Source organism: Nicotiana tomentosiformis, chromosome 1, assembly GCF_000390325.3.
Source record: "Nicotiana tomentosiformis chromosome 1, ASM39032v3, whole genome shotgun sequence".
Lineage (NCBI taxonomy): Eukaryota > Viridiplantae > Streptophyta > Magnoliopsida > Solanales > Solanaceae > Nicotiana > Nicotiana tomentosiformis.
Window position 1 is genome coordinate 87,576,280 of NC_090812.1, and position 26,357 is coordinate 87,602,636.

At 37.0% G+C, this 26,357-nt stretch overlaps 3 protein-coding genes across 4 annotated transcripts; 2 read left to right on the forward strand and 1 right to left on the reverse strand.

The window, feature by feature from the left end:
* Positions 1 to 4,419: 4,419 nt before the first annotated feature.
* LOC104104870 (phenylacetaldehyde reductase-like) lies at positions 4,420 to 10,107 on the reverse strand. Its single transcript, XM_033658348.2, has 6 exons — positions 9,972 to 10,107; positions 8,427 to 8,593; positions 7,310 to 7,501; positions 6,551 to 6,716; positions 5,311 to 5,497; positions 4,420 to 4,787 (listed from the first exon to the last, which is right to left on the reverse strand). The coding sequence occupies exons 1-6, from the start codon at positions 10,105 to 10,107 to the stop codon at positions 4,643 to 4,645; spliced, it is 993 nt and encodes a 330-aa protein (XP_033514239.1). The 3' UTR covers positions 4,420 to 4,642.
* Positions 10,108 to 11,557: 1,450 nt separating this feature from the next.
* Positions 11,558 to 21,804, forward strand: LOC104104868 (conserved oligomeric Golgi complex subunit 8). Of its 2 annotated transcripts, XM_070186923.1 has the most exons (12): positions 11,558 to 11,836; positions 11,928 to 12,080; positions 12,542 to 12,690; positions 13,531 to 13,608; positions 13,708 to 13,801; positions 13,923 to 13,997; positions 14,130 to 14,426; positions 18,346 to 18,413; positions 18,508 to 18,562; positions 18,711 to 18,849; positions 20,760 to 20,944; positions 21,031 to 21,804. In XM_070186923.1, the coding sequence occupies exons 1-12, from the start codon at positions 11,714 to 11,716 to the stop codon at positions 21,331 to 21,333; spliced, it is 1,719 nt and encodes a 572-aa protein (XP_070043024.1). In that variant the 5' UTR covers positions 11,558 to 11,713; the 3' UTR covers positions 21,334 to 21,804. The 2 variants fall into 2 exon arrangements, with proteins under 2 accessions (XP_070043024.1, XP_070043026.1); XM_070186925.1 differs by lacking the exon at positions 14,130 to 14,426.
* Positions 21,805 to 22,391: 587 nt separating this feature from the next.
* LOC104101297 (receptor-like protein EIX1) lies at positions 22,392 to 25,942 on the forward strand. The gene has a single exon (XM_009608744.4). It carries the CDS (start codon positions 22,611 to 22,613, stop codon positions 25,764 to 25,766), a length of 3,156 nt encoding a protein of 1,051 aa, XP_009607039.1. The 5' UTR covers positions 22,392 to 22,610; the 3' UTR covers positions 25,767 to 25,942.
* Positions 25,943 to 26,357: the final 415 nt, after the last annotated feature.

Sequence of the window (26,357 nt, forward strand, 5' to 3'; positions counted from 1 at the left end):
AAAGGAAGAAAATATTTTTTGATTTTTGGATTTGACGTCTCAAAGAAAGACTTTTAAAGAAGGAATTAAAGAAAAATATTTGTTTGGATTTTTGAAAATTGGGGGCCGAAACCGATGAGGTTTGCCTACGTATCTCACATCCCGGTGAGAATCAGGCCCGCGTAATTCAGTCAAAATTAATAAATAAAAATATTTTGAAAATTGTGATTTTACCCATTAGAACCCTTCAAAACTTTGTTTTTAAAAAAATGGAAACTTTATGAAAACGTGGAGGAAATATTCTCTTTCTCTCTCCTCTGTTCAATCAATCTATCCTAAAGCCGGTCAACATTTGAGTAAAGCCTACCAAGTAATGTTACATATAGCACAGAAAATGAACATGCTCGTATAAAAAATTGGTACATGTCTTAGACGGGCCCATCCTCTGTGCCGAGTCCCACTAAGTCTAATGCACATGGTGCAAATAAAGCGTAGCCTACTAGGGATATTCATTGCTTGTGGCTTGTTCTTCTAAGTTTTCAAATTCTAAAGGAGATGATATCTAGACCTGGCTTACCCGGGCGGACAATCCGAGCCGAGGAGTGTCAAGCACCAGTAGTAGAACAACACTGGCTAGCTAACGGCTCTCCCGCCTAAACATGTGTGACTGAATCCTTCACCAGAAGCTGGTAGACTAACTGGCTTTACCTCAAGACAGAAATTTTGTGATACTGGTAGGCAAACACAACATAACTAACTATTAGAAGAATCAGAGGGGTACGAAAAAGGATACAGTTTATATGTACAGTTCAACAATACTAAAGAGGTAAAAAGTGGACAAGTAGCACATTATACCCAAATAAATCACAATATATGCAAAAATAATAAAGTCAATATACAAGCTCGAATTCTTGAGAGTTCCCCAGCAGAGTCGCCAGAGTTGTCACACCCATTTTCTACCCCAAAAGAATATGTGTGTTATTATTGTGGGTTAACGAGTTTTTTAAATTAAAGTGACAAATTTGAGTAGGGATTATTTTATTTACAGAGTCGCCACTTGGAATTGATTTTTGGTGTTCCAAGTCACCTTTTATTTGAATCCCTAGTCAAAGGAATGTTTGACTCTATTATTATTGGTCTGCGAAAATAAAGTCCGGATAAGGAATTCTATTGACCGGGGAGAAGGTGTAAGGCATTCCCCGAGTCCCGTGGTTCTAGCACTGTCGCTTTATTGACTACAACTTGGCTTGAATTAATTTTAGATAAACTGTGATTTATTGGTTTTCATGTTTTATCTGTCCGCTTTTATATTAAAATATAGAATTGTCTTTGAAACGAATCACGTGTGTGAATTCGTTTTGTTTATTGTGCCAAAATCATGTCACGTGTATGTGCACACAATTAATAGCATTTTTATTATATTTAAGGTTGTTTCGCCCAAAGCTGCGCGAACGCATACCTTGATTTTAGTTTTGGGAATCGTAATTATGTCATGCGAATGTATACATAATCACGATGATTTAATTAATTATGAGCACGCCTAAAGCATTCTAGCACATTCATGATTTGTTTCTTTCCTAAGTTTGAGATTATTGTGAAGGCCATGAATTATGGAATTACTTGTGGAAGAAGTGTATGATTTTAGATATCTGAATAAATAAACCATCATATACCAATACCCTACAACCCAGCAATTGAAGCCTAAACTCATTAGGGTCCAAATCTTTCCAACTTTAAAGCAAGTTTGAATACCATATTTCCAAAAACATGATTAAGCATATAGCATTTAAGGACTAACTTACATTATTATTTATAAAATTTAAAGGCAAATAAATAAAATCATATGAAATAAGATAAAAAGAACAAAGGGAAGAATAAACCTTTAATGCAAAATTTTTAATTAAATGAGTCTCCAAGAACAGGTACAATAACTCAGACGAACGTCGAACAAGCATAAGCGACGAATAACATCAAACCTAGTGAACAGAGCTCCAACTGAATCCTCGACCTCGACTATTGACTCGTGTAAAAAAAGATGTTATGAAGTATTTTTGTTGGGTTTTGGGTGATGACTTGCTGGATTGTTTGAAAGAAAGACGAAGAAAGAATGACACAAGTAGAAATTCCCTTAGCGCAGAAGAAGAAAAAATAATTTCTCTCAATTCCCTCCTCCCTTCTTTTTTTCTCCTTCTCCCTCTCCCTCTCTCCTCACATTTCTCTTCTATTTATAGAAAAAAAATCGGATTTTTTTCAGATTTGTTTTAATTATTTTATTATTTTTTAATTAAAAAGAATTCCCACTTTTCATTTTTCTTCTTTTTAAAAAAAAAAAAATAATTCCCCACTTTCCTTTATTTATTTATTTATTTTTAATTTCTCACTTTTTACTTTTTTTTTTCACTTAGTTTACTTTTCTTTTTTTTAAATTTCCTCTTATCTTACTTTTCTTTTTTCTTTTAATTTTTACTCTTTTACTTTTTAAAAAAAAAAATAAAAATTCAGCTACGTTTACTTTTATTTTTTAATTCCAACTTCTTTTACTTTTCATTTTTTAAATTTCCATATTCTTTTACTTTTATTTTTTTAATTTTCCACTTTCTTTTACTTTTTTTAAAAAATAATTTCCACCTACTTTTACTTTTACTTTTTTTATTCCACCATTTTAATTTTTCTATTATTTTATTCCCATCCAAAAATTAAAAAAAAATATTTAATTTTTTTGGTTTTTTTAAAATTTATTTTATTTAAAAATAAAGATAAAAAATAAAAATAATAGTAATAATTTGACCTTTTAAATTATTTTTAATTCTTGCCCTATATAAAAAAAATGTAACAAAGCTAAACAAATATATATTAAATTTTTAAAAGTAATTACATAGTAGAAGGTGGTAAAAATTTAAATATAGTCAAAAATTTGGTGCTCACAATAGCATTTTCTGATTAATAATTTAATATACATAACATACCTTTGGTTCTAGCCTTAAAGCCAACCAGTTTTGCTTCACCCTATTCAGGATGTCTTTGGTATGGAGGAAATAATTAAATACCACTGCAAAAGAAATCCAAACACAAATATGGAGAAATTAAAGAGAGAAAAGTGACTGAGGTTACGAACAGTGGCATTGACAGTGTAACCACGCTGAAGCTATGAAACCAGAGGCCCCAGTCACACATACCACCTTCCCTTTTCCAGTACTCTTGCTTTCCATTGCCACATACTAGTTCCAGTACTGATTCAGAACCAATGCATATATAGTAAGGGGACAATTTCTTGTATTTTTGTTAGCTTGTTGTTTATTGAATTTGGACATATTATGCTCTTGTTTGCATTCACAAATTAGTCTCCACGTGAAAAGAATCAAAACCATTTATCTTATGGTTGTGTTTGTTTCAGCCTTATTCAACTAATTTACTTGGCTGGTTTGGTTGGTGAACAAGTCAACTAATTTACTTGGCTGGTTTGGTTGGTGAACAAGTTATATTGTATTATAATGTAAAATGTTTGATTTTACACTAAATAAACTTGGGTAAACTTTTATTTTAAATTTTAAGTTGCTTTCTTAAAAAACTTTGAGACAAGAGTTTTGAATAAAGGCAAATGTGCCATTTTGAGTTTTACCCCAGTATTAGTAATTTGGAAATAATTATCGCACCTGAAGTATGGTATAAAATTAATACCACAATTGTGGTATAAATAATCCTAGGGTTGCTTATAACCGAAATAAAAATTTTAACCAGTAATTTCACATTTTATCCCGAGATTTTTATGAGTACTAATCTTGTAAATTGTCACAGGCTCATAACTCGCAAGAACATGTCTCGAATAAGCAGAGTTTTTAACTCTGATGGAGGTCTTATCCCTCACATTTCAATCTCCCCCTTTGAAAGACATAGTTTTGATGAGATTCTGGGCATTCTTTTGGTATGTATTTTTCAGGGATGAACTGGCGAAATTTGGTGAAGTTTTTAACAGAAGAATTTAACACTCGGGTGAAATCTTCTTTCCTGTTAGCATGGGCTAGAGCTGAAGCGACAAGAATACACCTCATGTTTGTAAATATGTTTTTGAGTATATGAAAAATTATGTTTATAGGTGTGAAAAGCCTTTGAAAAAGTAAATTAAAATTACGAGAATAATACTAATGGTATGGAAAAGAAATACGCCTTACTACTTACTAACCTTGTATCCTAATTTTTCGACCTCTACATGCTCCTATCAAGCGATGGTGGATAAGTACCTATTGTGTGTAATTAGTAGGTATATTGTGGCGCAGTGCTAATAAGTATGATATTAGTATGTACTCTTCCTCCCCCCCCCCCCAAAAAAAAAAAAAAAATTAGCATGTACTCCATTACTAGTATGCAAATAGTAGGGTCAGTAAGCTCAAGAGTTTCGCTAAAGAATTATGACCACTAATCTCAGTATAATAGCCACTACTATAGAAGGAAAGATAAATTTGATTACTCTTCTTTCTATATGCTCGTTGAACCAACATGCAACAAGTAGAATCCAGGTAAGTAAATTGACATAACATCAGAGAAATCCAGAGCCAGGAGCTCCTTTGACACCAAGTACAATAAAATGTGTGGAAACTCCAAGAGCAGCAGGCTCTAAATTTGGCAATAGATGAACAATGTTTCAATGTATTCACCTACTGCTTGTTCAAATCTTGAGGAAGTTCTTCTCTATCAAGCTTTCAACAGTGTCCTTCACGCTCAACTCAAGAGATGTGAAATTGACGCCTAAACTTTTTGCTCTTTCGCTTGATACTTGGAAGGTTGGGATAAGAGGTAATCCATCTTCAAAACTACATCCCAATTTAAGAACTATGAGACCTCAAGTTGCTTTAAATAGAACAAAATTTTCTTAAATAAAAGATCACTTAAGCTTAACGAAGCAAAACATGTTCAATTTCACTTCTAAGAGTAGTTGGAGATCCCAAATAATTATTGGATTTCAGTCAGATGAACTGACAGTGTAAGGATTTTCTACACTAACAATGTAATTTAACCTATGATAGTTGATAAGAATTCTTCAAAACGCGTAGTTTGATCGTTTATACAAATGGAGTGAAATTTCAACTCTTATGTAAACCACTGTCAAAAGAGCACTCAAGTTGTTAAGGAGGGGATCAGAAACTTGTAATGTTTATCCTTTTCAAAACTTTTAACTACTCAGTAACTGTAAACTTATTAAATTTCCTCTGCCTTTGTTGTTCTCCTATTTTGAATCTTCACATCAATTGATGTTTTTTCTTTGCTGAAAAGAAGATGGTAATGAAAACTATTCAGTATCAAGAAAATTATAACAGTGATATTGGCAATACTTACTTCTCAGGGAGAGTGATGGAAGGGTAAAGCTTTTGTACAATCTTCAAAACCAAAGAAGAATATCCATTTACCCCAACTAAACAATATCTTCCATTTGCTGAAGGGACCTCAAATGCTAGTATATGTGCATTAGCAACATCCCTAACATCGACAAATCTATATATTCCGCCAGACCATGCTTCTTTTCCTTCATCAAACAAAGACAATATATATGTTAAACTTTAGTACTTACTATTTATTATCAAACTTTGAACGCCAAACAAGGAGAGAAGCCAAAAAAAAAAAGTTGTAGCTAAATAAAATGAGTCATCTACATATCAATTGAGCCGGCAATTTTTCATACTATTTCACCACACAACTTTGAAAAGCTTTGCAAGTGTTTTGAAACAGCTTATTTGGTTAAGTTTTTCAGGAACATATGCTTTTGAAACTTCTTGGAAGCACTACTTATCAAAACCTTAAAAGATCACGACTATCTACACAAGTTTGTTTTCCATACACTTTTTCTCGAAATACTACTCCAAAGAGCTTTTCCAAAATGTTGCCCAAATGGTAAAGAAAAACGATATCTAACTATCTAACCACTAATTTTGAGTGAAACCATAGCGCCTTTTGCTTTTATATCATGACTCCTGTGTTGGTAGTGTGTGAACAAAGCCCCACATGGAAAGTAGGAAAAAAATAAGCTACTTATAAGGAATTGGATACTCTTAATGGTGTGAGGCCTTTTGGGAAAATCGTGCACGCTTGGCTAAAAGCAGACAATATCACACCATGTTAAGAGTATCTTTGGGCCATTTTAGCCCAACATCGTGATGAAGCCTCAAAGGAGATAAGGTTAAGTTCCAGGTATGCCTTTTGCAGGCTTGAAAACCAGAGGGAAGACGGAAGGTTAAGAAGGGACTTTGGCAGCATTTACCAAACTCAACATTTCATTCGCAAAATATCTGAATTTTGTTCAGAGTTAATATTGCGTGAGATAAAATAAAGAGGGTTAACGATTGTTCCCGTAAAATATTCATCAGTGGCAGAGTAACAAATAGAAAGTAGGCTTTCTGAAAATCTTACTTCTGTATATGATGGTTCTTCACATTATACTCTTTAAGGGCTTAGAAAACAAAATTGTTAGAGAACTATTTCAGAAGCAGAAAGCTGTGTTTTGAATCGAGGAAACACTAAATAACAGAAAATATATTGACACAAAAGCTGTTTCCAGTTAAATGTCACTGAACAAACTTACCTTCTTTTATGAAGTTCACTATAGCCTCGCACGAGAAATTGAGCGTAGGCTGCAGAAGTGGACCGATGACTAGACCTGGATGAAGTGTAACCAAGTCCAACCCATTCTCCTTTGCAAATTTCCAAGCAGCTTCCTCAGCCAAGGTTTTGGAGAGTTGATACCATTCCTGCAAACAAGTAGACCTTCAAAATAAGCCAATTGTGAAGAGAATGCTGATATCTTCTATTACTTTCTCAAATCCATCTACCAAATGGAGCATATAATACTACCTTAAAACTGAGACGTTTAGGAAAGAGATAAAAGGTAGTTTAGACAAATATTCATATGATTAAGGCTATTAGATGTTTCTTAATGTGTGTACAAAAACCTTAAAAGACAACAACATGGACTAAATGTAATAGTTATCTTAGCATCTCAAGACAGATAACGCTAATTAAGTCAGCGTAAAACGCAGATTAGGTCAAGATAGCACGTACACATGTAAGGACAAATGTGAAGGGTAAATAATACGAGACAATTTGTCACAAGTATAACAAAGGATCAAATTAAGATATTTCTATAGTTGAGGTATAAATTTGGACTTTTTCCCACAATAACAAAAGATGTGGAAGAGATCATTTGAGAAAAGGGCACAAACAACCAAATCAACTTCCAATGCAACTCCGAGAAAGACAGTCATATTCAAACCTCTTACTACATTAATCAACGGATAAGACTCATCAATTGAAAAGAACTACCAATGTATAGACCACATGGTACCTTTCTTTCCTCACAGAGTTCTGCATCTGAATACCAAGTCTCATCAGCTACAGCTCCAGGGGTTGACATGTTTTTATTGCAAATAACAGAAGCGGTAGAAGAGGTTATGACCACTCTTCTAACAGATGTTGATTTGGTACATGACCTAAGGACGTTTAATGTTCCGCTCACAGCAGGGTCTACAAGTTCCTCCTTAAAGATGGAGAAAGAGAATATTTTATTAGTATGCAATTAAAGCATCCACAAATCTATTTAACTGCAAAATCGAAGCTGCAAGCACATGTTCCTCCTTAAAGATATCTCTTGACATTTTTGATAGAGTTCTAGTGTTTTGATGGGCAAATGTAAGAACTATTCGGAAAATGTCTGAAACAGAAAAATCAAAGGAAGCTACACCATTGTTTAAGATCCAAAAGGCTTTCAAATTTATTATCTTCATCTTTCAAATGAAATAGTAAAGTTGTCATGTGCATTCACTTTAGTATTTTGTTGCTTAAAGTAAAGCACAAATCCATATCAAACCATATGTAACAAATGCTATTTTCCTTCATAGAAGACATACAACAGTATTTGGAAGCGACAAGAGTAACTCCTTTGTTATAGTAATTCATCCAACCCAGCCAAGTTTAAACAGGTTGGATCATCCATTTGTTTACTTAACTCGACAAAAGTTGAACTTGAAATGATTCATCATATATATACTTTTGAGTCAAAACGTGTCAAATATTATAAACCAACTGGTCAAAATGCAACCAAAACCCCAAACATACAAAGCCAAATTTGCAGATTGGGGACTAAGTAGATTCGAAAGAATTTAGCTAATAATTTAAGAAAAATACATTAGCTTTCACGTCTTTTTTTTTCTTTTTCAAAAAGCAAAATGAAAAAGGAGTTGATGTTGGGTCATATTAGGTAGGTTGGGTTATGATGACCTGTTATTTGACACATCTTGACACGACCTAATTTGACACAAGCAAGTTTTGGATAAGTTGGGTCATAACTCCCTTATTGAATTGACTCATTTTGACCCAACAAAATCCATTTGTCACCTCTAGCACGAACCAAAGACATTAGTACAGTGATCTAGTCGAAGACTGCAAGAAAGTAGGTTTCTGACCTTGGATTTAGCTGTGAGAGAAACAGGTGATGCTGTATGAAAGACACCTTCACAACCATCAACGGCAGGATCAAACGAATGCTCACCAAGTAACTCAGCTTTGAAAAGATGCAGCCTCTCTTTAGCTCCGTCAAGGCCTAACAGGTGATCCACTTTACTCGCATCCTCTGCGTGTTTATAACTAATATTTTAGAGGAAGGAAACACTCTTAAACATTCATAGAATTAATAGCAACAGCTGAGCCCATGATCTCATAAAACTATTGCAGAATTTGTATTCTGTCCTGACTATGAAATGTATGTGAAACCACCATTTCGATTTGACTAAAACAAGAACTGAATGTACATAACATTTCTAAAAGTCAATCAAATCAATAGCTTACAATCTCAGTGACTTTAATATTATACTTCAACATGACAAGAAGCAAATTTGTGAGTCTACTGTAATACTAGGTAAAGTTAAGTTATTTTTAACGCGACAAAACATATATTTGTAATTTTACTATTATACTCTCCCGATCTCGTTTATGTGAACCTATTTCCTTTTTGGTCCGTACCAAAAAAAATTATCCCTTTCTAAATTTAGAAACAATTTAACTTAAACTTTTAATTTTACCCTCAGTGAGAAGCTTTTAGAGCCACACAAATACTCTGGCATGTTTCACACCACAAGTTTCAAAAGAATTATAGTCACACAAATGTTATGACTTGTTTAGAACCACAAGTTTTAAAAGTCTTCATTTCTTTCTTAAACTCCGTGTCCAGTCAAATAAGTTCACATAAATTGAAACGGAGGGAGTAGTAGATAAAACTCAATGACTATACGTGAAATTAACTCTATTTTCTGATGATAGATATCAGAGTCCTCTATTGAAATATATCATTTGTGCTTATTTAGTGAAAATTTTAACATATATACAGCAGAGTTTGAGCCAAAGCAATTGGTTTTGAATGAACCCATTGGCAATAGCCTTAAACACTATATATGTCCCTTGGCCAGTCCTATTCTAGTTCTACCATCTATATATAAAAAGAATAACTTCCCTATTAGCAGGGGCGGATCCAGCCTATTACGTGTGGGTTCCCGGAAACCCAGTAGCTTTTGGATATACCATGTATATATATTACAAAATCCACTAAATATCCATAAATATTTAATTGTGAACCCATTTACTTATTGTATATTTATTTAAGGTCGCTGTAGGAACCCATAAACTTTAAATTCTTGATTCGCCTCTGCCTATTAGCCGTTATAGCTTCTCATAACTTTTACTATGAATTAGGAAAAGAAATATACATCGCGCGAGCTGCTGAAGTATATTAACTTCATCTAAATCTTGGAATCAGATAGTGCGCAACATGAATAATAGGAGAAGCTTTTGGACCTTGGTACACACGTTGACCAATAAAATAAAATCAATCCAGAAATCAAATAGAATAAACAAGCTCAAAAGTATATAACGTTGAACTGATACGCAAAAATACCACTGCAAAAGAAATCAAAAAACATAGAGAGAATCAAGAGAGAGAGAGAGAGAGAGCTGACTGAGGTTGCGAACAGTGGCATTGACAGTGTAACCACGTTGAAGTAGCATCTTAACAAGCCATGAAGCTATGAAACCAGAGGCCCCTGTTACACATACAACCTTTCCTTCTCCGCCTCCGGAACTCTTGCTTTCCATTGCCCAGATACTAGTTCTAGTGATTAATTCAGAGCCAATGCTGAGAAAGTAAACTATGCCTTCCCTTTTTTCTCATTTTCCTTTTCTGTTTTGGTGTGAGGACGGCTGCTCAGGTAGTGGGAACGAAAACAAAAACAAAAACAAAAACAAAAATGCAAGAATCTCAAATATTAAAGTCATAGTAGCACCACATGATAGGATAAATTAACCTAAAGTTTTGAATTCGAGTCACCCAAAGAGCAAGTTCTAAAATTTTTGAAGAGAGATAACGTATGCGTACACACTAACCTGTAACCTTTCCAGACGTTGTTGTTGTGAGAGTATTGGACACTGAAACAAAAATAATTTTAAATAATTTATTTTTCTTCCTACCAAACACGCCTTATATACATACAGACTTTGTCATTGCAAAATAGGACAGCAATGCAATAAATAAATAAATAAATTATGATGTAAGATTTAAAAAATGAAAATGTTAAAAAAAGAAAGAAAGTAAGTAATGCTGTTAGCATGATGCGTTACCAAGTTTGATGGTTACAAGTGGTGTCAGTAAATACAACTAACAACAATGTAAATGAAGAAAAAGTAAAAAAAATAGTTGAGTACTGTTGAAAAAGAGTGAAGACTTGTAGGTATGATAGAGTTTTTAGCCAAGAGAGGGTAAGTCTATTTTGGTCCCTTAAATATAATCCTGAGCATATTTAGCCCCTTAAGTATACTAAAGTGGAGCACCTTTAGTCGCTTTAGTCTTACTGACACGATGTGGTCAAAAACTAACGGTGTTACCCAACTCTGATTCATGAAGCAAATCTTCTGCTCTGAATCAAAACATTTCCTCTCCTTTTATTGGATAACGCAAATTATCACTTTAATTCCTCATTTTTAGATAATGTCTTCTAAAATTTTGACCTTGAAAATATCTCCTATACAAAAAATATACAATTTTTTTTACAAATTTTATACATTTTTTCGGCTATTATTTTTACAGCGGCTATACAGTGTCATTTTCTTATTGAAAACTGGTACAAAATGGGATATTTTAAGGTCAAAATTTTAGAAGACATTATCTAAAAATAAGGAATTAAAGTGATAATTTGCGTTATCCAATAAAAGGAGAGGAAACGTTCGTTTCAGAGCAGAAAATTTACTTCATGAATCAGAGTTGGGTAACACCATTGGTTTTTGAACATATTATGTCACTGAGACTAAAGGTGCTCCACTTTAGCATACTTAAAGGACTAAATATGCTCAGAGTTATATTTAAGGGACCAAAATAGATCTACGCTCAAAGAAGAGATAATATTGGTCAAAAAATTCGCGTATGATACAATAAGTTACAAATATATTATTTTAACCCAAATTAAAAGTCACATTATTATATTAGAAAAATAAAACTGGAGTATTATTCGAGCTCAAACACTTGTTCTGAACTCGAAAACAGAAAGAAAAAGCCTTTAAGTGACCTCGTAAAACTTGGTAATTTCATTTTCATACCGATTTTAATTTTTTTGGTCATTTTCTCCCGAACCTGCGACGACTTAACAGTAGATCCTCACCTAAAACTCCAGATCTCATACATTTCTCGGCTTCGTCATCAGCAATTTCAATGGATTCGGAAGATCCGATGGACGAGGCGTCACCGGTCACCGGACTTCTCCCACTGGCGTCAGCTTCACAACAGCCTTATGTCTCCGAACTTCTCTCTTTCACTCTCGATCGCCTTCACAAAGTACTACTTAAATGCAATCTCCGCAAGTTTGAAATGTACTAGTTTATTTAAATTCATTTGAATTGATTTTTTTTTTTTTAAATTTGTGCAGGAACCGGAGCTTCTGAGAGTGGATGCGGAGAGAATTCGGAGGCAGATGCAAGAGGTTGCCGTTGGAAATTATCGCGCTTTTATTTCTGCTGCTGATGCACTGCATGCCATTCGCGAAGAAGTTTCTTCTGTTGATAAGCATCTTGAATCCTTGGTAATTTTCATATTTCCTTGCAGAAATTATGTTAATTGATTTGATTTTGAGTTGTTGAATTGCTATTTTAGCTCTTATATAATTCTGAAAGTGCATTTTAGTGTACTAACGAGATAGTAATCCTAAGGACTAAGTGAGACTGATATTATAAGAATGAGTTCATCAGTTGCATTGCTATTATAGCTAGAATATATATCCAGTAAAAGTGTGAGTGGAATAGGCTTAGTGCATGAATCCTAGTTGGTTAATGGCTTTCTTGAATAAGATTTAAACTAGCTATACAAAGCTTCTAAAGACCCTTCTGGATAACTTATTCAATTTAGGGTGTGCCTTATAGTTGGCTTCAATGTTCTGTTATTTCTTTCTGTAAGTGGGAATACACTATTCATCTTTTTCTCATATAAATTCTTTTTAGGAAGAACAAGGACGTAAACACTTACCATCGTGTTTCTTGTTTGCAGATCGATGAGATTCCTAAGCTAACTTCTGGTTGCAGCGAGTTCAGCACCTCTGCAGAACATATCTTGGAGAAGAGGAAAATGAACCAAACATTGCTTGCAAATCATAGTACTCTGCTGGACTTGCTTGAAATTCCTCAGCTAATGGACACGTATGTTTTCGTCAATGCTGTAAGGATCACACGTTAGAATTGAATCGGTATCCATGATTTTGAAGGGATAAAATGTCCATGGTATTTGTTTTTGATGTAGATTACATTCCAAAGTGCAGTTTATGTGTGTGACTGGTAAATTTGCGAGAGGATTCATTTTGGTGCAAACATTGTAGCCAAGTTATCATATCCAACTTTTCTTCTTCTCTTTTTACGAGGGAGGGATAGCCTAGTGGAAAGGACCTTTTACCTCAAACATGAGGTTAGGAATTTGAATCACCAAGAGAGTAAAGTGAGAAATTGTCGTTTGCTTCTATGCATTGGGGTTTGGGGTTGTGGTTTAGCATATGAAAATGATCAAGTTTTGCGTTTATCTGGGCGATGAACAAAGTTGTGTAGTTATGCACTCAAGGGTATGGCCTAGTAGTCAATGGAGTGGGTTGAGAACCATGAGGTATCAGATTCAAATTCCAGCGGAGACAAAAACACTCGGTGATTTCTTCCCATGTGTCCATGCCTTGGTGGGAGAGTTACTTGGTACCTGTTGCTGGTGGGAGGTAGCATGTATCCCGTGGTATAAGTCGAGGTGCGCACAAGCTGACCCGGACACCACGATTATTAAAAAAAAAGTCGTGTAGTTCTTGGAGCCATTACAGCTGCTAAACCTGGAGCTTCAGCCTGAATTATCTTGCATAGCACAGCCATGCTAGGAGTCAAGCTTGAAAAGAAGTTTTATGTGTCAGAACATAATATGTATAATTGTTAGAACTAAACAGTATCATTATTTTAACCTGCCGTGCTTCATCGGTGCTAGACTTAATGAATCTCTTCACTTTGCAGATGCGTGAGGAATGGGAACTATGATGAAGCTCTTGATTTAGAAGCATTTGTTTCCAAGCTTTCAACAATGCACCCCAAGTGAGTTCTTTTCTTTGGTTTCCAGTATGAACTGATTTTAACTGAATTTGATGAAAAATTATTAAGGTACTTTTGCTTCTTTTTCATCCTCCCCTGAAGGTTACCTGTCATTCAAGCACTTGCTGCAGAAGTTCGGCAGACTACCCAATCTCTTCTTTCTCAGCTTCTCCAAAGACTTAGATCAAACATTCAGGTGACTTCTCGCATAGATTATGTATATCATGTTACAGTGATGCTATTGGCGCATACTTGAATGGAAATTCTCCATAAATTATGAAGCTTAAGACCTTACTGTTTACAATTTATTGGTGCAGTTGCCAGAATGTCTGCGTATCATCGGATACTTGCGTCGAATAGGGGTGTTCAACGAGTATGAGATGCGCTTACAGGTGAGACTGATTCATTTGAACAACACCGGGTTTTACGCCTACGCCTACATCTTCCATTTGCTTTTGGTCTTCATTAATTGCATTTAGTTCATTATTTTTACCAAGAGCTGACCAATTTTGCCCCTTCAACAGTTTCTAAGATGCCGTGAGGCCTGGCTTTCTGGAATCCTCGATGACTTGGACCAGAGAAATGCTTATGAATACCTTAAAGGGATGATAAATTGTCATCGAATGCATCTCTTTGATGTTGTTAACCAGTACCGTGCAATATTTGCCGATGATACTTCAGGGAGGGAAGAAAACTATGATGGTGGGCTTCTCTTCAGTTGGGCCATGCACCAAATTTCTTCCCACCTCAGAACTCTAAAAATGATGCTACCAAAGATCACTGAAGGAGGTTCTTTGTCGAACATTCTGGATCAGTGTATGGTGAGCACATATTTATCTGTGCCAGACTGCTCATTTGAAATCATTTTGCTTTAGTAAAATGCCTATTTGTCAAAAAAGAGAGTAAAAGTCTTGGATGTGATTGACTTTGATGTCTTCTGCTTGTAATCACCTTGAATACTAAACATGTGAAAGAAAAGGTATAGCGTTATGAATACAGAACAACGCGAGTCGTAAGCTCCCAGAAATGGTTGGAGAAAGATAGCTTTTAAGTTTGTCCTTACCATTCAAGTCTCTTGTTGCACTTTGGCCATCCTGCTAGAAGCATTCTAGATCAAGATTTTGACATGATTTTCGAGAGGCAAAAAGCAGGCAACTGTATTTTCTTCTCTCTCTCTCTGGTGGGGAAGGAAGGAAAGTGGTGTAGGACAAGCAAAAAAACATACTTACCTTTGGGTAATCTCATCTGATGAGCTAGTCCTAAGGGCCATATAACTCAAAATCTAGACAGCAACCTAAAAGAGTAGAGTTGAAATCCATCCGTTTGTTTCCCTCTAATCGCTTTGCTTTACTCGGTCAATTTCAATTCTCAACCTATCTCTTTGTCACGTTTTGGGGACAATTTCGTTATCCATCTTCTTCGTCACATTTTCTGAATCTTTGTACAATAGAAAATAAGTAGGCTTCAATTCTCTGCAGGCTGAAAAGTTCAATCACTCGACAGATCCAAAATCTAAACTGACTTGGCTCTGATGGCATAAGATAAAGTAGAAAGTTCTTTGTTGTATATTCTAGTATAATGAGCTATTAGTTAAAGAATGCTTGCAGACTAGTTGGCGGCAAAAATCGAGGGCGCTCTGGCTAAAGGAGGGGGATTCGAATACCAAGTTTTTTCATAGGGTGGCGGTCGCAAATCGAAGGAGAAACTTCATAGAGTCCTTAGTTGTGGATGGGGTGAGGATTGAGGGAGAGGAGGAAGTAAAAGGGGCGATAGTGGGGTTTTATGAGAACTTATATAAAGAAGAAGTTAGTTGGAGGCCGACTTTGGGGGGAATAGAGTTCAACCATATAGGGGAGGGAGACAACGAGTGGCTAGAAAGAGTTTTCGAGGAGAAGGAGGTGCACGAGGCTGTGTCGTCTTGTGCTGGTGATAAGGCCCCCGGGCCTGATGGTTTCTCCTTGGCTTTCTTTCAGATCTTTTGGGACACCATCAAGGGAGAGTTGATGGAAGCCATTGAATACTTCCATGCGAATGGTGTTTTCGAGAGAAGTATCAATGCTTCCTTTATTACTATTGTGCCTAAGAAAGAAGGTGCATCTTGTATCAGAGACTACAGGCCTATTAGTCTCGTGGGGAGCATTTACAAGATTATTTCTAAAGTGCTTTCCAACAGACTTAAGAAGGTTCTTGACATGACTGTTTCGTCCTCCCAGAATGCGTTTGTGGAAGGTAGGCAGATCCTGGATGCTGCCTTGGTGGCAAATGAACTTGTAGACTCCAGAAGGAAAAATAGAGAACCCGGCTTACTATGCAAGTTGTCAATTGGGAGTTCCTGGACTTCATTATGATGCGGATGGGTTTTGGGGAAAGATGGAGGGGATGGATAAAGTTCTGCATTTCCTCAGTCAGATTCTCTGTCCTGGTTAATGGTAGCCCGTGTGGTTTCTTTGGCAGCTCCAGGGGTCTCAGGCAAGGTGACCCCCTATCCCCCATGTTATTCATTCTAGTGATGGATGCTCTGAGCAAAATGATGGATCGTGCGGCGGGCGGAGGCTTCTTGAGAGGATTCTCAGCTCCGATTGGGGTGCTCAGTGCCCGAAGAGTCTCACATTTGCTTTTTGCGGATGACACACTGGTTTTCTGTGATGCCGATATGGATCAGTTGACCTACCTGAAGCAGGTCCTGCAGTGGTTTCAGTTAGTATCAGGACTCAAAATCAACATCGGCAAGTGTGAGATTTTTCCGGTAAGTGAGGTTACTAATTTTGATGCCTTGTCTGGTGTTCTCAGATGCAAGGTGGGCTCCCTTCCCACTACTTACCTGGGCCTCCCTTTGGGAGCTTCATATAAGGATACTACGGTTTGGAATCCAGTGATCGAGCGGGTTGAAAAAAGATTAGCAGGGTGGCAGAAACGGTATTTGTCAAAAGGAGGTAAGGAAGTGCTTATCAAAAGCACTTTATCGAGTATGCCAACCTATTACTTATCCCTGTTGCAAGCACCGGTGAGCATCACAGAAAAACTGGAGAGACTTCAAAGGAACTTTCTATGGGATGCGGCGGATGGAACTAGAAAGTTTCATCTAGTGAATTGGCAAACAGTCACTTCCCCAAAGAAGTGGGGTGGACTTGGAGTGAAAGACCTTAGGGTATTTAATAGAGCTTTAATGGGAAAGTGGCTGTGGAGATTCGGGGTAGAAGAGCATGCTCTATAGAGGGAGGTCATAGTAGAAAAGTATGATTCAACGGGAGGGGGGTGGAGGACCAAGGCGATCACAACACCTTTCGGGTGTGGCATGTGGAGGAGTATCATGAAGAATTGGGAAGCATTCAGTGGCAACATCACTTACAGGGTGGGAGATGGAAGGAGAATCAGCTTTTGGAATCATAGTTGGTGTGGAGAGGATTCTTTGAGGGTCTCCTTCCCCCACGTCTTCAGAGTTTCAAACCAGAAGGAACTGATGGTCCAACAGATTCGCAAGGAGCATGGAGGGAGGGTAGTATGAGACCTCTCATTCAGGAGGAGCATGCAAGATTTGGGAGATTGCGGAGCTTCAAGTTTTGTTGGCACTGCTATACGGGCAAGACATGTTCCAGCCATCCTGCGACTCTTGGAGATGGGGCTTGCGTGGCGATGGTTTGTTCACCGTAAAGTCCTTTTACTAGAGTATGTTGGTGAGAGAGGAGATCACTTTTCCATACTCCTCGATCTGGATTCCTAGGGCGCCCACGAAGGTGTGCTTTTTTGCATGGCTAGCGGCAAGGGGAGTGATCTTGACTGCTGAAAATCTCCGAAAGAGGGGAATTACACTTGTTAGTTGGTGCTACATGTGTAAAAGCTCAGGAGAAGAAGTTGATCACCTTATGTTGCATTGCCCTGTGTCCTCAGCTTTGTGGAGGGCAATCCTGAATCTCTTTGGTGTTCAATGGGTGATGCCAAGCACTGTAAAGGAAATGTTATATAGCTGGGGCGGTTTTCGTAGAAGAAGAAAGCAAAAGGCATGGAAATTCGCTCCGTTAGCTCTCATGTGGGTAGTATGGGGGGAGAGAAATAGGAGAGCTTTTGAGGAGATTGAGTCTCCTTTTTCACATCTTAAGAATAGTCTTTTATCTTTGATCGCTTTTTGGTGCACTTACTTAGCCCCTACTTGTATAGAAAATTGGGCGTCTTTTGTAGAGAATCATGTTCTGATGTAAATTCTCTACGTCTTTGGTATACTTTGTGTACACGGGAGTTCTCTCCCTTTTGATTAATACAATTTACCTTATCAAAAAGTAGAAAGAATGGCCAGCATCTAAATTTAATTTTGTTTATTAATGAGATTAAATTCTTGAAAATTGTGAAACTCTTTTAGAATTGTATTATTATGAGAATCGTGTCAAACATTTTCCCAAGGAAAGACTCATGTAAATTGTGAGTAGCGGAGTATGTTCCCCCTCCCCTTTCTTTTGGAGTTTTTTTCTGTTGGGTTGGGGAGTTGAGAGGCATCACCAACCATAAGTTCTTCTCTTGTTATTCTGTACGAGATGTATTGAAGCCATCAGAAATCAGGCTCAGCCAAAGCTTTGTTTAATCTATAAAGGTGTTCATATTTGCTCATTCGCGAGATAGTTATTGCTTGTTTTGAGGCGTTGCAATATTTGTTCCTATTGTTGCATTTGTTATTTACTTACTCCGTGTTTAAATCAAGCTTTGGGTTTAACTCTTTTATTGATGCTTTATTCCTTTTTCTCCTGACAGTACTGTGCCATGGGGCTTGGTTGGGTTGGACTGGACTTCCGTGGCTTGCTTCCCCCTCTTTTTGAAGAGTACATACCTGATTGGTTCTTTGTGATTTTGGAATGTTAAAATTGGTCATTAAGCTAGTTCATTTATGCATTTCATTTTCTGATGATTTTGCAGGGCTGTCCTAAAGCTCTTCTCGAAGAACATGAATGCAGCTGTTGAGAATTTCCAGGTATATATTTTGTCACCGATGGTAAAAATCTTTTACCTAGCACAGTCAGCCTAAATGGAGGCACTTAGACCTGAAGTTATCTTTTGAAATGAGCACCCAATCATTCTTCGCTCAGGATTGGTAATGTGTATACTTTACTTGATTCCAGTTGGTCCTTGATTCTCATCGCTGGGTTCCATTACCAGCAGTTGGCTTTCCTGCCAGCAGTTTTGGTGAAGAAAGTCAGGAAGATGTTACTCCTCCCTCGAGTCTAATGGAGCACCCACCTTTGGCTGTCTTTGTTAATGGTACGTTATGTAGTTCACTACTTAAGCTCCTTTTGCGAAGGTTCCCCCTTGTTCATTGCCAACAACTGTTAATGCACCAAGAAAAAGACAAGTACCAATAGATGGTTTTTTAGGCCAGCATGAGAGATATCTAGGTTACAACAACAACAACAACTACAACCCAGTAAAATCCCACTAATGGGGTCTGGGGAGGGTAGTGTGTACGCAAACCTTACCCCTATCCTGAAGGAGTAGAGAGGCTGTTTCCGAAAGACCCTCGGCTCAAAAAAACAAAAAGACAAAAGGACAAAAAGGAGACAATATTAGTATCACAACAGCAATCATAGGAAAAATAGGAACACCATGAAATCCAGAAGAAAGATGCAAAGCAAAAGGCGACAATATTAGTATCGCCACAACAATCATAAGAAAAATAGGAACACCATGAAATCTAGAAGAAAGATGCAAAGCAAAAGCGATAGCTAGTAAATAGGACCTACATTGAAAAGCGAAATAGTAAGACACAACATTGCCCCTAGCTATCTTAATCAAAAACCCTACATGGCTAGTCCCACAATGGTACGAAGTAAGGCACGACTCAACTACCTCCTAACCTACAACCCTAATAATCGACCTCCACATCTTCCTATCAAGTGTCATGTCCTCGGAAATCTGGAGCCTCGCCATATCCTGCCTGATCACCTCTCCCCAATACTTCTTAGGCCGCCCTCTACCTCTTCTCGTGCCCTCCACAACCAGCCGCTCACACCTCCGTATCGGAGCATCTGGGCTTCTCCTCTGAACATGTCCGAACCATCTAAGCCTCGCTTCCCGCATCTTGTCATCAATGGGAGCCACGTGCACCTTCTCTCGAATATCATCATTTCTAATCTTATCTATCCTAGTGTGCCCGCACATCCACCGCAACATCCTCATTTCTGCTACTTTCATCTTCTGGATATGTGAGTTCTTAACGGGCCAACACTCAACCCCATACATCATGGCCGGTCTAACCACCGCTTTATAGATATCTAGGTTATGAATTCAAAATTGTGCTTCGGGCTCCTGCTGGAGTACACTAATAAATTTATGGTGTTATGGATGTTATTATGTCACCAAAAATGCTTTAATGCCTGTTATCTGCCTGTGGTCTCCTGCTAAGCAAAGGCAAATTTCTTTTAGAATCCTACAAATTCGTTCTTTGGATTTTCCCATGAATAAACAAAAAACAAGAGGATTTTAGAGGTCGATTCACTTTTCTGTAAATCTTGTGTAGTTCACTCTGTTCCATCTTGTTGAAAATCGATTTTAAGCGATTTTTTTAAAGCTGTGGCTGCTGGAATTTTGTTTTGATTATTTTATAATTGAGAACTCAACTATAGAACTGGAATTGTTTATCTAGTCTACCATCTCTAATGTGGAGGAAAGCATCTTCATTGAGTGCTATGACCTACAGGTGTGAAAAAGATTAGTCTTTGATTTAGGGCAAAATTTGAGCTTCTATTGAGTCACAGGAAAGTTTGCAGGGCTTCATATTGTACGAATTGTATCTTAATCAATTTACTATTGAGCTGTACTTTCATGACTATTGGTTTCAAAATCACCCTGTATCAATTAGGTGTCAGGTTTTAATCCCACCAAAGTTACTTTTCCTCTTTTCCTTCCATTCCTTCTATTCACCGGCCCACCTGCACCCAAAAGAAAAGGAATAAAAAGAAAGTCAGTGGCCACTGTTGTTTGGTATCTCTAAGATAATAGCTTCACCAACTACTAAGAATTATTGAGCTTTCCACTGATGGAACAAACTTTAGATTTATGTTTAAAGGTCCAAAAGAAAGGAAAGAAAATCATTGGGTTTATGTTTCAACTAATTGCTAAATAGTCTTGCTGCACAAATCCAGTTATTTTTGCATCCTGTCTATGATTTGCAGGTGTCTCTGTGGCAATGAATGAATTACGACCTTGTGCTCCATTAAGTTTAAAACACGTGCTTGCACAAGAACTGGTGAAGGGATTGCAGACTGTTTCTGATTCTTTACTGAGATATAACACTACTCGCATGCTTCGAGAAAACGAGTCTCTGCTTTTTCTATCATTATGTCGAGCGTTTATTGAGGTAGCATCATATGAACAAGTTTGACTTCACTTATAATTGATTCTCGCACCCATTGATTCAATCATACAAATTCTGTACTTTTCCAGGTTGCTTTTCCGCACTGTGTTACTTGCTTTGGCCGTTGTTATCCGGGTGGAGCTGCTCTGATAGCCGATGCCAAAACTCTTTTTGATGGAATTAGCCGACTATTGGTGACCTCTTCCTCCAGAGAACTTCCAAAACCAGTTCGTAATTCAGAGGCCAAGAGTATATCAGAAAACGGTGACATGCCTAACAAGGAAAATGGGGTAGTTCTTAGTACTGAACAAGCTGAGAGTACCAACACAGAAGAGGAACCCAACAATGTCCCTTCAAAAAATGAGGAAAAGCCTGGTAATGTGTCATCATGATGTTGAAGAGCTTATACATTTGGAAAGCCAGTTGATATATACTCCTTTATACTGCATTTTCTGATGAAGTACTAAAGAGAATCAGAAAGATGCTTTTCTCGGTTCTTCAAATCCAGGGATAAACCTTTTCATCCAATGAGATAGTGGTCGTGGCTGATTGATTATGATCAGATAGCTATGATGAGCAGTCACGTTTGTACTCGTTTTAAAGGAAAGATACTACTCGGATGGAGTTCGGCCTGTAACATCTTTGAAAAAGCTTTTCTTCTCTTCCTCCTCACTTATTCATAGTGTTACTGAGAATGAATTGATTTATATACGAGATATCGAAGTGTAATGAAGATTTTGTATAAACGGTGATTGTCTAGGGTCTGCAAAGGCACTAAATTGTATGAACTCTCCAATATTATTTCATTCTGAGAACAAAATAGGACTTATATGCTTTCTTCGGTGAAAGAAGTGTTTGTTCCATATGCTGTAGCATTTTTGAAGAATCTTTTTACTAGGGTAATAACTATGCAGAATGGATTTCTCTTCTATTGATCTTTGACGATCCTACACTTTATTAATAGTTTATACTGGAAAGTGGTTACTATAACTAAAAGAAAGATCAGTTAAGACTAAAGAGACAAGAACAACCTCTGGAACCAACATTGTCTGTAACCACGGTTGTCTAAATTGTGTAAATCCATCTTTTACTCTTCTAGATATAACTTTTCTCAACTTTATTCTATAAAAATTAAAAAGTTTAAATAAAACCCAGTTGTATATTAAACAAATCAGAATTGATCTCTTTTTCTTTCTTCGTGCAAAATCAAATTCATGTAGTAGCTCTGTAGCTGCATAAAGTTTGAGCTGTATTGGTCAACTTTAGAAAGTTAATCCCAATTTCCCCCTTTTCATTTTCTGTTTTGTTTATCGTTTATGTTTTTGACTTCTGAAAACTTGATAAGATAAAGCCGAAAGATTGACGCTCAAGGAAACATGACAAAATCATTTTCAATTCCTATGACATAAAGACCAGTTTGACCAAAAAAATGTGAAACCAATTTCTTTATTCTTTTTGTTGTACTCTAGTCAGTTAATGTTCTACATGATGGAAAGTGACAACCATTTTGATACTAGTTATTGCTACTACATCATTTATTTTCAACCACCTAATCCCATCCTGAAAACTTTTGGTTCTTTGTTATATTCGTTAAAATGTAACTTTCTTGCTTTGTGGAGAACCAAAGGAAAGAGAAGGGTACTTGTTCTGTTTCCAAGACTTGGGATTGATGGAGAGACTTCAAGTTTATATTCTTTTTGTTGTCATTTTACATTCAATAGCAGTAGAATTTGCTTGTGAGGGCCAAAATGTTGGTACAAGTTGTTCAGCTAATGATCATGAAGCACTTCTTGATTTCAAGAATGGCCTAAATGATCCTGAGAACCGGCTTTCGTCATGGCAAGGAAGAGACTGTTGTAAGTGGAGAGGAATAGGGTGCAGTAACACTACTGGTTCTGTTATCAAAATAGACCTTCACAATCCATTTCCAGTCAATTCTGCTGATGTTACCAGGTATGGATTTTGGAACTTGAGTGGGGAGATTAGGCCTTCTTTGTTAAAAATCCAATCTTTACAATACTTGGATTTGAGTCTAAACACTTTTGGTGGAATCCCGATTCCAAGATTTGTTGGTTCTTTGAAGAACTTGGAATATCTGAATCTATCAAAAGCTGGATTTTTTGGCACAATACCTCCAACTCTGGGAAATCTTTCTCACTTGCAGTATCTAGATGTTTCTTCAGAATTCTCAGCTGTGACTGTTGAAAGTTTTCAATGGGTGACTTATCTTGTTTCTTTAAAACATCTTGGGATGAACCAAGTAGATCTCTCGATGGTAGGATCAAGTTGGTTGAAAATGCTAAACCAGCTTCCACATTTAACAGCGTTGCGTCTTTCATCTTGTGGCTTGTCTGGATCCATTTCACATCTTACTCCTGTCAACTTCACTTCACTAGCTTTTATTGATCTTAGTTTCAATAGTTTCAACTCAATGTTCCCGAGTTGGCTTGTAAATAGCAGCAATCTTGAATATATAGACGTAAGCAACTCTGGTCTTAGAGGCAGAATTCCACTTGGTATCAGTGAGATTCCGAGGTTAAGATACTTGAACCTTGCGCTTAACAAGAACCTTAGTGCCAATTGTCATGAACTATTTAGAGGAAGCTGGAAACAGATAGAAGTTCTCGATTTAGGTTCGAACAAACTACATGGAAAAGTGCCTCGATCCATTGGGAATATGACTCATTTGACTCACTTCAATCTCTTATTGAACAACATTGAAGGTGGAATACCGAGTACTATAGGAGGACTATGCAAATTAATCAACTTCGATTTATCAGGAAACAACTTGACAGGAAGTCTACCTGAAATACTCGAAGGAGCCGAGAAATGTGATTCCAAGAGGCCCTTGCCTAGTTTGATGTACTTAAAGCTGAGCATTAATGGTCTTGTTGGTAAAATACCAGAATGGTTGGGTCAGTTGAAAAATCTTCAACAACTTGGATTAACTTCCAACTTTTTTGAAGGCCCTATACCAGCTTCATTAGGAACACTTCAAAATTTGACCAACTTGGGACTTTCAGGGAACCAGCTAACTGGTACTCTACCGCAGAGTTTTGGACAGCTTTCTGAATTGTCAGTTCTTGATGTTTCTTCTAATTTACTGACAGGTACTTTAACAGAAGTTCATTTTAGTAACCTGAGCAAAATGAAGATTCTTGACCTTTCATCCAACTCCTTCACCTTGAATGTTAATCCCAACTGGATTCCTCCATTTCAGATTCGAAATCTTGACATGGGGTCTTGCCATTTAGGTCCTTCCTTTCCTACTTGGCTCAAGTCTCAAAAGGAGCTTATGTTCCTAGATATTTCAAATGCAAGTATTTCAGATTCAATTCCAGGCTGGTTTTGGGACATTTCTTCTAATCTATCCCTGCTGAATTGTTCTTTTAATCAATTAAATGGTAATCTACCAAATCCATTACCAATATTTCCCTTTGCAGATATTGACCTGAGCTCGAACTTATTTAAGGGAACCATTCCTTTACCTACTGTCCCAATTGAATTGCTTGATCTGTCAAACAATAAGTTTCAAGGTCTCATCCCTCAGAATATTTCTGAAGTCATGCCAGACTTAATATTCCTGTCTCTTTCGGGTAATGAAATTTTGGGTGAAATACCAGCTACTATAGGAATGATGACCCTTCTTCAAGTCATTGATCTATCAAACAATAAGCTAACAGGAAGCATTTCTTCAAGCATAGGGGAGTGTTCTTACCTGAAAGCTTTAGACCTTGGGAACAATAACTTATCTGGCTTAATTTCAAGTTCCTTGGGTCAATTGAGGCAACTTCAGTCATTGCACTTAAATGACAACAAATTCTCAGGACGGATCCCCTTATCTTTCAAAAATCTATCTAATTTGGAGACACTTGATCTCGGAAACAACAGACTGTCAGGAAATATTCCCTCTTGGATATCCGATGGTGTTCCAAATCTTAGAATCCTCAGATTGAGGTCAAATTCATTTTCAGGAGAACTTCCTTTAGGAATGTCAAATCTGAGTTCATTGCAGGTCCTTGATCTTGCAGAAAACAACTTAACTGGCACCGTTCCAACAAGCATAGGAAACCTCAAGGCCATGGTCCAAGAGCAAAAGGTGAATAAATATTTGTTGTATGGGAAGTATAGAGGGCTTTACTATGAAGAAAGCTTGAGAGTGAATTTGAAAAGCCAGTTTCAAAAGTACACCAAGACTCTATCACTTCTGATCTCAATAGACTTGTCAAGGAACAACTTATATGGTGCATTACCTGTGGAAATGACTAAGTTGCACGGCCTCATCGTTTTGAACTTGTCTGGAAACCAAATCAGTGGACAAATCCCAGAAAACATTTCAAGCTTACGTCAGTTGGCATCGCTTGATCTCTCGAGTAATAAGCTTTCTGGTGTCATCCCATCAAGCATGGGATTGATGTCATTCTTGAGCTTTCTTAACTTCTCGAACAACAATATATCCGGTATGGTTCCTTATAAGGGGCAGATGACAACTTTTACAGAGTCTGCTTTTGAGGGGAATCCCCATCTTTGTGGAGCTCCACTTCTACTACTATGCCAAAATGGGAACTCAAACAATACAACAGTACTAGAGAATGACAGCAGTGATGAATTTCCTGATAAATGGTTTTATGTGAGTGTTGGATTGGGATTTCTTGCAGGTATTCTTGTTCCTTACTGTATCTTGCTCGTTCGAAAGCCATGGAAACGGGCTTATTTCAGTTTCCTGGATAGAGTAATTGACAGATTTGTCTCAACTAGAAGCAACAGAATAACCGGTAACAGAGTAACCAGCAGGCAGCAGCAGACCATCAGGTCCAAGCGCTAGATTTTCATTTTAATCGTTGTATTAAGTTCCATTAGAGGTAAAGAAGGTGAATCCCGTTATACATAAGACATCTTTGTACTATTTTTAAAATTTAAATTTAGTAAAGTATGCTCTTCTTGCAGATATTTGTCGAACCTTGGTAATTATGCAAAACGTTGTCCATATATTGATAACAGAAAGTTTGCCATCGCGCCTTAAATGGTTTTGTTCCATGGACTACATTAAATCTCACTAGATTGCGATATCTAAACGTTTTGCTTCAATTTTGAAGTGTCTGCAGATGTAAATGGAGAATAATAATAAATGAGACTGAACTACCCCTGCTACCTCACAATGAATAGATTATGACATTAGTAAACATTGTAAATTGAGCAACTTTTGTCAACTTTAAATAATAAATAGTGCAGCTTTCTGTCTGTTCATGACTGCATGCCTACCGGTGTAAGGGAAAGCGTCACTAAACTAAGAGTTCAGCTAAGGTGATAAAAATTACAATAAATAAAATTTTGAATATTCATCTAAGACTCAGAGTAACGAAATCCTAGCTTTAACTAGTAAATGCATAGCAGGTAATGAATCACAGATATTAAA

What these genes read in the sequence shown, in the direction of transcription:
- LOC104104870 (XM_033658348.2), bottom strand. Translation starts at nt 10,107, where the DNA reads ATGGAAAGCAAGAGTTCCGGAGGCGGAGAAGGAAAGGTTGTATGTGTA. An exon ending in TGCCACTGTTCGCAACCTCA is followed by an intron (nt 8,594 to 9,971) that starts GTCAGCTCTCTC and finishes ATAAACACGCAG; the next exon opens with AGGATGCGAGTAAAGTGGAT. An exon ending in CTCTCACAGCTAAATCCAAG is followed by an intron (nt 7,502 to 8,426) that starts GTCAGAAACCTA and finishes TCCATCTTTAAG; the next exon opens with GAGGAACTTGTAGACCCTGC.
- LOC104104868 (XM_070186923.1), top strand. Translation starts at nt 11,714, where the DNA reads ATGGATTCGGAAGATCCGATGGACGAGGCGTCACCGGTCACCGGACTT. An exon ending in ATTCCTCAGCTAATGGACAC is followed by an intron (nt 12,691 to 13,530) that starts GTATGTTTTCGT and finishes TTCACTTTGCAG; the next exon opens with ATGCGTGAGGAATGGGAACT. An exon ending in TATGTCGAGCGTTTATTGAG is followed by an intron (nt 20,945 to 21,030) that starts GTAGCATCATAT and finishes GTACTTTTCCAG; the next exon opens with GTTGCTTTTCCGCACTGTGT.
- LOC104101297 (XM_009608744.4), top strand. Translation starts at nt 22,611, where the DNA reads ATGGAGAGACTTCAAGTTTATATTCTTTTTGTTGTCATTTTACATTCA.